Source organism: Vombatus ursinus, unplaced genomic scaffold (genome assembly GCF_900497805.2).
Source record: "Vombatus ursinus unplaced genomic scaffold, bare-nosed wombat genome assembly UNPS02009573.1, whole genome shotgun sequence".
In the NCBI taxonomy this organism is placed as follows: Eukaryota; Metazoa; Chordata; class Mammalia; order Diprotodontia; family Vombatidae; genus Vombatus; species Vombatus ursinus.
The window spans coordinates 28,147,311-28,157,488 of NW_020949351.1; the positions used below are offsets into that span (position 1 = coordinate 28,147,311).

Sequence of the window (10,178 nt, forward strand, 5' to 3'; positions counted from 1 at the left end):
AGAGAGACAGAGAGAGACAGAGAGACAGAGAGAGAGAAAGAGAGACAGAGAGACACACAGAGAGACAGAGACAGAGACAGAGAAGAGAGAGAGAGACAGAGAGAGACAGACAGAGACAGAGAGAGAAGGAGAGAGAGACAGAGAGCGAGAGAGAGAAAGAAACCAGAAGATTACTCTTGGCTGTTTGACCAGACAATGCCAGTGCAGAGGAGAAATGCAAAATTGTTAATCATCAGACTTCATGACTGCTTACTGAATTGGATTCTAATCGTTTCTAATGTACCCTATGACCTTTACAGTGATCTTTGTTTCTGTTTAGTAATGAAAGGATCTGCTCTATGCCAAATTCATGTTATCTATTGGATACTTCCTTTATTTCCCCCTTTGGTGGGAAGAAGTTGTAGACTAGGACCAAAGGTGAATTTTTTTGCTATTGAGAATGAAGCACTGGGCTATCTTAATTCCACTATTGAGAAGTCAAGCAACCCCAGAGCAATGAACCCAGGGGAAACTGTGATGGCAGGTAAAGCCATCACAACCTGTAGCCTTACTGGAATGGTGTATAGCTAACCACTGTGCTAGATAGGTTTTACAAACCTTAAAATATTGTGCAAATGTTATTGTTATCAACAAAAGCACCTGGGGATGATTAGACTGAAGAAGAGAATACTCATGGAGGCATACTTGTTCTCAAGTGATGAAAGGAGGAAAAGGAATTAATTTCATTCAGTTTGGTTTCAGAAGGTCAAGTCAGGAATAATTGATGGAAATTATAAAAAGGCAGCTATTGGCTTGGCATGAAGAAAACCTTCTGGTTAAATAGGACTGTCCAAAGCAGAAGGGGCCACCTCAGGAAGTAGTGAATCCCTACCTTCATTGGAGGTCTTTGAGAAAAGGCTAGGTGGGGGGGCAGCTAAGTGGTGCAGTGGAGAGAGTAGGAGCCCTGAAGTCAGGAGGAACTGAGTTCAAATCTGGCCTCAGATCAAACACTTGATACTTACTAGCTGTGTGACCCTGGGCAAGTCACTTAACCCCAATTGCCTAACAAAAGAAAAGGCTGGATGACCACTTGTTGGATATGATATTGTGAGGATTCTTTTTGGGGGGTGTGGGTTGAACTTGGTGGTCACTGAAGTCCCTTCCAATTGTAAAATTCTGTGAAGAATATTATTCTTGAAGTATTAGAGAACACTATCAAGAACAGAAATAATCTTGCTCTAGGAAAGTTACCTTGAGTTATTCTGGGATTCTAGTGCTTAGTTTAGGGAGTTGCGTGCCTTCCAGGAATGCACAATAAATCTTTAATTATGATAATGGGGGAAAATTCTGCCCTTAGAGCAAACAATTCAAAATCTCTACAACTGAAATGTAGCTGTCCATAGTACCATGGCCCAAGGTTGTCATGTGTACATAATATCCTGTCAACCATCAAGCTAGTAGTGTTGCCATTTCTTCTGACCAAGGCTTATCCAATCCCAACAACAAGTACAAAAATTCAGTTTTGCCTCCTATCCTATTCCCTCCCAGTTCATGAAGTTCCTTGCAAAGACTGAACTACAGATCAGAAGAAAGATAAAAGAAAGAAGATTTTGTACAGTGGAGAGACTCAATAATCAATGCCAAGGCAGTCAACAATCAAGAATATATTTGGAATGAACCCCAGAGGACTGGAATCTATCTGCCTAGCTACAAATCACTCAGACTTTTGAAAATGTAATTTCAACATAAGATACATGCATCTGTCTACTAAAAAAAAAGAACAAAACCCAAACCACTTTCACTTATGATTGACATAATTCATTAATCAAATGCATTCTAGCCAAACACAATACCATCTGTTATAGTTGTATAGAAACGTGGGCTGATTAAGCTGAGGGTGCTTGAAAAGATTAATTCATTAAATACACCTACCAAATCCATTCAATGATAAAAACATGACGTACATAGAACCTATTTGAAATGCCTCTTTATTACTGAGTATTTCATTAATTAAAAGTTTTAAAATATTTCTTGTGTATAGTGGGTACTCAAAAAATATTTCCAGAATTGAACAAAGTCTTTTTGTTCTCAATATAGCACAAACTTAATAACAGTCAATAAACAGAAATTGATGACTAATCCCAATGACTAATATTTTGGGGACCATTCATCCTGAGAGAAACAATTATAAGTCTTAAAATCCTTCATAGCATCATATTTCATTTTCCAGTATGTCATTTATCCAGCCAGAATGGCAGGATGTCCTTCACCAATAGTTGTTATGAGGAGGTGATGTTTCTTTAAGGGCATTGGGGAGGCCTGTTGCCCCCCAAACATTTCCCCATTAGTCTGACATTATGTTTTTGGAGACATCTCTTTGGGTCTTGAAAGTGCTTCAGATAAAATTCAAATACCTCCAGGATGGGGGGTAATACCTTATCAGCTCACCTTCTATAGGCTTTGATGCCAAGAAATATGCTTAAGAACTTGGCTAAAAGGGGAAGTAGGAAGGTAGGAGCAGTAAACTTAACTCACTTCATCATATGGTTGAGGGCTAGTCCTGTGGAAGGTGAGTAACTACTGGGAACATAGATAATAGAATCAGATCCTGAGATCCCATGTCAGAGAGGATTTCTCTGACTCTCATGTGCGATACCATAGGAGCTTGTTTTATATTTCAATCCTGGACAGGTATCTGAGAATTTGCCTCTAAAAGTAGATTTGGGAAAAGGGGAGGAAGGAAGAGCACAGAGAAAGATGAAAGAAAAGAATCCAGTGGGTTCAAACTTTTATGTGGAAATTTTAGGTTGCTAAGAATTGACTGTGAATTTTTTCAAAAGAATCAGATGAAATTATATCTCCTCATGGAAAGGGTGTATTTCAGCAGAAACACATTCTGAAAGCATAAGAAAAAACAAACAAAATCTGTGGGTTCCAGTTATAGTCATAAAATCAAGGTTGAAATAAACCTCAAAGCTCTTATAGTCTAAACAATACCCAAAAATGACTCTCTTATATATCATTTCTAACAAGTCAACCAGTTTCTTCTTGAAGACCTTCAGTGATGAGGAACTCTACCTCTGAAAGCAGTCCATTCTCCTTTTGGACAAGTCTAATTGTAAGGAACCTTTTTCCTTATATTGATCCAAGATCTGCCTCTTTGCAATTCTTGCTTATTGCTTTGGGGCCAAGCAAACAAATGTAATAACATTCCACATTATAGCCTTTCACAAATGTAAATGTACCTCTCATTTGTTCCCTCAAATGATTTTAGTCCCCTTACCATTCTTGTTATGTTCTAGCTTATTTATATTCTTCCTACAACCTGCTCTCTAACCATCACCTCCCTTAAATTCGTGAATTGAAGCATAGGATCCAGATTAAGATTGAGTGGACCTTCCTTTTATTACCATGTTGTACACTTGATCATAGGAGTTTTCATTCTGTTAAGCCTCTCAGATCTTTCTTTCAAAAGAATTTAATGACTAGTTATAAGGCTTCCACCCATTACCTATGCTATTACTCTTTGAACTCAAGTATAGGTGGCACAGTGGATAGAGTGCCGGGTCTGGAGTCAGGAAGACGAGTTCAAATCTGGCCTCAAACATTTACTAGCTATGTGACCCTGGGCAAGTCACTTAACCCTGTTTGCCTCTGTAAAATGAACTGGAGAAGGAAATAGCAAACCACTCCAGTGTCTTTGCCATGAAAACCCTAAATGGGGTCACAAAGAGTCAGACACAACTATAACATTGAACTTTATCTTTATTCCTGTTGAATTGTCATATTAGGTATGATTCATTCTTCTGGCATGAGATCATTTTGGATCTCACTTCTGGTATCCAACATACTAACTATCCAGTGTCATGTCATCTACAAATTTCATAAGCATGCCATCTATGACTTCATCCCAAATCACTGATAAAAAATATATTGAGAACATGTTCCTAATTCTTCATTTCACCTGTTTGGAAGGAGAGCATTATTGTGTTCTGCTCCCTTAGAGATTCAATGTCTAATCTCTGATGATGTGGTTGTAGGTTCTACCACACACGTGTGCAACAAGAATATTTATTGGACTAGTGCTCCCCTTAGTGATACTCTCCATACCCCATCCCCATTTACCTCCATTAGCACTTACCTTCAAGTTCATTCTTTTTTCTCCTACACATTGTGACTTGGAACCTGGACATTAGCAACCCTGCTTAGTTTCTGTAACAGTACATTAGGAATGGTTATGAATGCTGAGAAAATATGGTTTCCATCCATGGTTATAAGAATCTTCCATGGTTATAAAAAGACATATTTTCAAATTTGCATTGTAGGACCTAGGTCAGGTCAAGAAGTGAACTACAATATTTGAGAAAAGAAAGCAAAAACACAAAGTAGGAGAGGCTTATGGTTCTAATAAGGGACCCATTCCAGGGGTCTCTTTAGCAGCATGTAATTACAGGCAGTTTTTCCTCTGGGATTGTCTGGTCCAACATTTTGATTTCAGATACCCTAGAACATTCTTCACTAATAACTGACCCAACAATCATTTTTCAAGGGCTTGATCACCTCCACTTTTCCTCAGCTACTTCCCACTGCCACAATCTCAGTGCTAAAAAGCAACAGTGTCACTGGAGGCACCACTTTATTGCTCATTAGGCAGAAATACAAATCGATCAGAAGGCAGACATAACAAAAAATATATTAATTATCCTCCAGAGAGGTGGCAGTAGTTTAAAGGGCTCTTTCACTTTTACATTCCTGCTCTATTGATAAGTATTTATTTGGTGCCAGCTCACTCAGATACTATTCATTGTGATGATGTAACAAGCATGAGAGCTAGCAAGGGGAGCAAAACTGATCCTTCTATCATTAAAGCACATGGATTACTGGCTAAGTAGCCATTAAGAAATGGGCCAAATCAATGATGCTCCCACTGGGTCAACCAGGAACTGTGCCACTAATAATGATAATAACAACAACTAACATTTATGGAGTGCCTACTATATTCCAGGTATTGTGCTAAGTCCTCTACAAATATTATCCTCACAACCACCCTGGTGACAGATGCTGTTATTATTCCTATTTTACAGATGAGGAAACTAAGGCAAAAATCACACGACATGCCCAAGATCACACAGTTAGTAAGTGTCTCAGTTTGGATTTGAACTCAGGTCTTCCTGACTCCAGTCCTGTTACTCTACCACTGTACCACCCAGCTGCCCCATGATCCCATTTAGGTTAACAATTTTAGAAACAAGTCACAGAGTCATCAATAGGTGAGAGGCAGTGTGACATTGTAGAACAAGCATTGGTCTTGGAGTCAGAAGACACAAGTTCAAATCTTGGTTCGATACTCTGTGATTTCTGGCTATATAGAATTTCTGAGCTTTAGTTTTCATATGAGGAAAGAGAAGATAATTGCTTTTGCCACCTCAAGAGGTTATTGTAAAAAAAAAAAAGTGCTTTGAGAAAAAGGCTTTAGGAAAGTGAATTACCAGATACCATATTTTATGTGGTTTCCTGGGAGGGCTTTTGAATCTTTAAATTTTGACCAAGGAAAACAGGCACAAATGCTTGGTGTTCAGAGCTTAATGAAGAGACATTGAGGACTGCTCTGCACTATTTTACTTGGACTATAGGGCCAAGGTTCATCTGAACTATTATGATCAAGGAATTTTAGTTTTGAACTTTGGCTTGCAATAGGCTTCTTTTCCATGGCTATATTCTCCCTGCATTCCATATTATAAGTACATCACACATCTCAAGTGATTCATCTGCTTAAACTTAGGTTCCGCTGGCTTTGCTATAAAACATCAAACCAGGGTGTATTCTAAATAGATTTCAAGATCCAAATTTTGTGTTAGCATTTTAAAGTTAGAAGTTGTTAACAAATCACAAGGGAACAACTGGATTTTCTTAGTGGTAGCTGTTAACTTCCTTATCACTGTGGCACGGAGAGGTTTCATCCCTTTTTTTGTCTATTTCCCTTCCATAAACTCACTCCCTCCCATGTCAGTTTTGTCCACAGTGTTTGTCCACATTCCTAATACTATAAAATGCTATACTCATCTGATTTTACAAAGAAAAGTAGATACTTTTCATATACATGCTAGGATGAGGTGTGCTTATAAATGCTTAACAACTATCTCTTTGGGGGAAGAAATGTAGCCTTGACACATTTTTACATTTAAACTGCATTATTAGCACTTTCTAAAATCTAAACAATCAGCAAAACAATAAACTAAGCTCTGATTTATAGCATTTGCCAATATCCAGAGTGGAAATGCTCACACTGAAAATTTAACAATCAGCTCTCCCTTGCTGGCTCCTATGCACTCCTTGATGCTAGGGCAGTTTGCCAGAGTAGCTGCTGGAGTCTTACAGTTATTGCTGATTCTGCTCAGGGTAGAAGAGACCCACACATGCTCAATTATTGTTCAATGTGCTTTATGCACAGCCTACAGACTTGAGAGTGAAGGTAATGGGAAATAAAGTGGTGGTTACCCAGAAAACAACACTGAGCACATGCAACAGTACTATCTGCAGTGCAGGAAATCCTGAGGAATGTGTGAATGTGAAAGGTGAACAGAGGTAAGCAGACTATATCCACACGATCCTTAGCCTGCGGCATCATTCTACTCCCGCAATGTTCCACCCTGGCATCATACCTTTCATTTCCAAATATGAACAGTCTTCCATCCTAGGTATTTCCCATTCATGCCCTGAGACTGGAAGTATTTAAAAGTGTTTTTGGTTCAACAATTTGAAGTCTAAAAACAACCTCTAACTTTATTTTTTCCTAATTTCACTTCACAAAATAGGTATCAAAGGCTGTATTGACCACACCCTTATCAATCATGGTGTGTGTCTGTGTGTGTGTTATGTATTCCCAAAGCTTCAGTGTCTATGCTAAGCAGTTCCCTAATGGGCTAAAAGAGTTAATTTGTTCCCCTAAGTTCCATCCTTACTACCAGGGAAGGACTTAGACCTTTGGAATAAATTGGCTAAAATTTACACATTGCTAGATCTCTATACACTGTGTGAAGGACAGAGTGTGCCAAATAGAAATATTTCTGTGTTTTTTATTAAAAATAATAAAGGCAGAAACTGAAAGAGTGACATAGGAATATATAGATTGTGTACTACCTTATCATTGTAGCATGGAAAGGTTTCATCCCTGTTTTGTCCATTTCCCTTCTATAAATTATGTCAGTGTTTGTTCACATGGTACCAAAGTTCTAACACTATAGAGCGTTGAACTCCTCTGATTTTACAAAGAAAATTGATGACTTTTCTTATATATGCTAGGAAGGGGTCCAAAAAGACCCCAAACCTATCAACATCTCTCCCACCTTCAGAGTAAGGCTCTGAAGCCTTGTCTCTGGCTTTACACCCATTCACTGAGATAGCCAAGTAGAGTTCCAAACATAGGACTTTTTTATTATCGAAGTTATGACCTTCAGATAGGTGACAACTGTTATTGAGAGCTGGTAATCACAATATTTAATGCAACAGTTACATCTGTTATAAAACCTGCCTAAATCCCACCTTGTTGCTAGGAGAAGGGAAAACACTTTATCCAGGAAAGAAACAGGTCAAGCAAGATTAATGAGAATAAAAGAACATTAGCCTCTGGGATTTATTAAATTTTACCTTGAAATGCAATGATAGAACAAGTACTTACCTCAGCACCCATCTTTTCCAGCAAGTGACGAAAGAAATCATCAAGTTCCTTCCCTTCTATGTACCCATTGTCTAAAAGCAAGCATAGATATCATAAATTGTCTAATATTAAATAACATAACATTACCAGTTTTTTAAAATCTGTAAATTTCCCTTAGACAGATTATTGTTTTGTTATGTCAGCAACTGCAATTGAACTCAACTCTACCATTCATATTTAAGATATAGATTTTAAGGTGAGAAAAGAGGAGCATGGAAACAAGCCCTTCCCCCCCAAAGTTTATAAACAATTGGAAATAAAAACTACTTAATAAGGAAATTTTAGTAAGGCATGATTAAACCTATAGCAAGGGATCGCAGTCACTAAGGAAATATTTCACTGTAATGAACCCCAGTTCGATCAATAGTTATAGTAGAAACTGCAAGTTAAAATTCAGTACACAATTTTCACGCCATTTTCTTTGTGATACTCATTTTAATTAATAATAAGCATCTGTTATTATCCAGTAAAATATTTCCTCATTTAAAAATAAAGGTGTCATTCAGGAAGTAATGGTGCCAGGGAAGGGATGATAGAACTATGAAGGGGAAATTAATTTTATTTAGATAATCAGCTCTCAAGCACAGATAATATAGTTTATACTGAAAAGAGAAACCTCCTCAGCCTGGCATGTAGAGCCCTCTACAACTTGTTTCATAACCCAGTACTCTAGGATTTAGAGTAGGAAGGGACTTTAGAAACAATCTAGCCTTATCCATCATTTTGCAAACTATAGTTCAAAGAGGGGAAATGACTTGCCCAAAAACCATATGGTTAAAAAGTGGCAGAACTGGTCATCTCAGTCTGAGTCTAATGTTCTTTCCATTCCACAATGATAGGAACTTGTCCCAATATCTTCCATTTGTTTTACTTGGTACCAAGAATGACTCCTTTGCCCTACTCTTTATTTTGGCTTAGTTTCAGATACTTGGGGTAGACAATTTTATTTTTTCCTAATCTCACTTCACAAATCGACAAACCTGGAGAGAAATACAGAGATGAAAAAACCCACCACTCTATGCCCAAATACAGGCAGAAAAATTGTACTCAGTGCCCTACTCTACAGCCATCATGGCCCTACTTATCACTTACCATCAGCATCAAAGCGTTGCCAGATGTGCAGAAAAGCCGCAGCATCAATCTGCCCAAAAACTTCGCCGATGTCGCTGTCCATGGTCCCGAACACGAGGCTCTGGCTTTGGCCAAGAGAGAAGATAACTATAACTCACAGAACTCCTAGAAACTTTCTCGTTCACCACTTTTCTTCCTTGTTCACTCACTCTGCTTCCTCCCTTGATCCTTTTCCTTTAGGAAAAACGCCTTTTTCCTTTACTCCTCTCTAAAACGAGGAGCAAGGATGACACAGAACCTCTAGGGCACTGAGGAAAACAGCTCGGAGCAGCAGAGGTATAGTTGTCGCCAGTACTGCTGTTCTGATGCCAGAGCTCCAGGGACCACAAGGTTTTCTGAGGGATCAGCTTGGAAGACCCGCCCAGCTCTCCAACGTGTTGGTTCCCAGGGACACCTCCCTCTCCTCAGCTATCTATGTTGGTCAAGGAGAGGCAAACTCCAACCTTTGATGAATAGCTGGAGAAAGCAGGTGTCATTGACTTTCATGGCTCACTGCCTCCTGCCTTTTAACTTTCCTTAAATTCAAAGAAAACAACATCATTTGACTCATCCTATGAAACACATTTCTCCTCTGGGATTTAGGTATTTTCTAGTAAGTATTGCCCTGCTTAAACTATTGGTAAAGTCTGTCAGTGTGAGTTCTCTTTGGACATGATAGTTTTGAACTGGTAATGTTTGTATGTCTTTAACTTTGATTAGGGACAAAGCATTTATTGAGCATCTATTCTATACAAGGCAATAATAATTGTAAATATGCTGCTTGACACTTTTATGCAATTAAAGGAAAATCAGCTGTTGGGAAGGCAATCCAAATTCTAGTGACAAATAGAGGAGCATATGTTCTTTATTTAGGGAGAGAATAGAAAATAGAAAAATAATTCCCAGCAAGGTTAGTCTATAAAGTTTATCATAACTCTTCAAAATAACATCAACTTAAGATGATTTTGGTGGGGGAGGGGTAGAGGTGGGACTATTCATTGTCTGGAAATTGCAGTACATTGGATTGGCAAAATGAGTTGGTTTTGGATTATTCAGTTATCAGTCGAATAGTTGAACTTATCCCTTTGCCTTTGAAATTCCTTTTTTGTTAAGCTCCTCATCTTCTGGTCATTTCACTGTTTCTTAGTAGCAACATCTGAAGGTGACCCAGAAAAGAGGAGAAATTTAGTTATTATTGTTATTTACCAGACATGCTGCAAAAAAGGTGTAATGATTGAAAGAGGTAAAAGAATAAATGAATCAAATGAAGCTCTCTTATATAGCCTGCCACATTTCATTTATTCCTTCTATCCCTTTCTGCCATCTTCTCCCCAGCGTAGATAATTGAGGGTTGGCTGTACAAGAAACAGCA

The 10,178-nt window shown here is 38.3% G+C and overlaps 1 protein-coding gene across 1 annotated transcript in view; it reads right to left on the bottom strand.

Annotated features, from left to right (window-relative positions):
* The window catches only part of SCGN (secretagogin, EF-hand calcium binding protein), a 71,513-nt gene extending 62,643 nt beyond the window's left edge, over positions 1 to 8,870 (bottom strand). The window contains exons 1-2 of the mRNA XM_027852310.1: positions 8,789 to 8,870; positions 7,658 to 7,728 (exon numbers count right to left, since the gene is read on the bottom strand). Coding sequence (XP_027708111.1) covers positions 7,658 to 7,728; positions 8,789 to 8,870 — 153 coding nt within the window. The remainder of the gene's footprint in view (positions 1 to 7,657; positions 7,729 to 8,788) is intronic.
* Between the last annotated feature and the right edge of the window lie 1,308 nt (positions 8,871 to 10,178).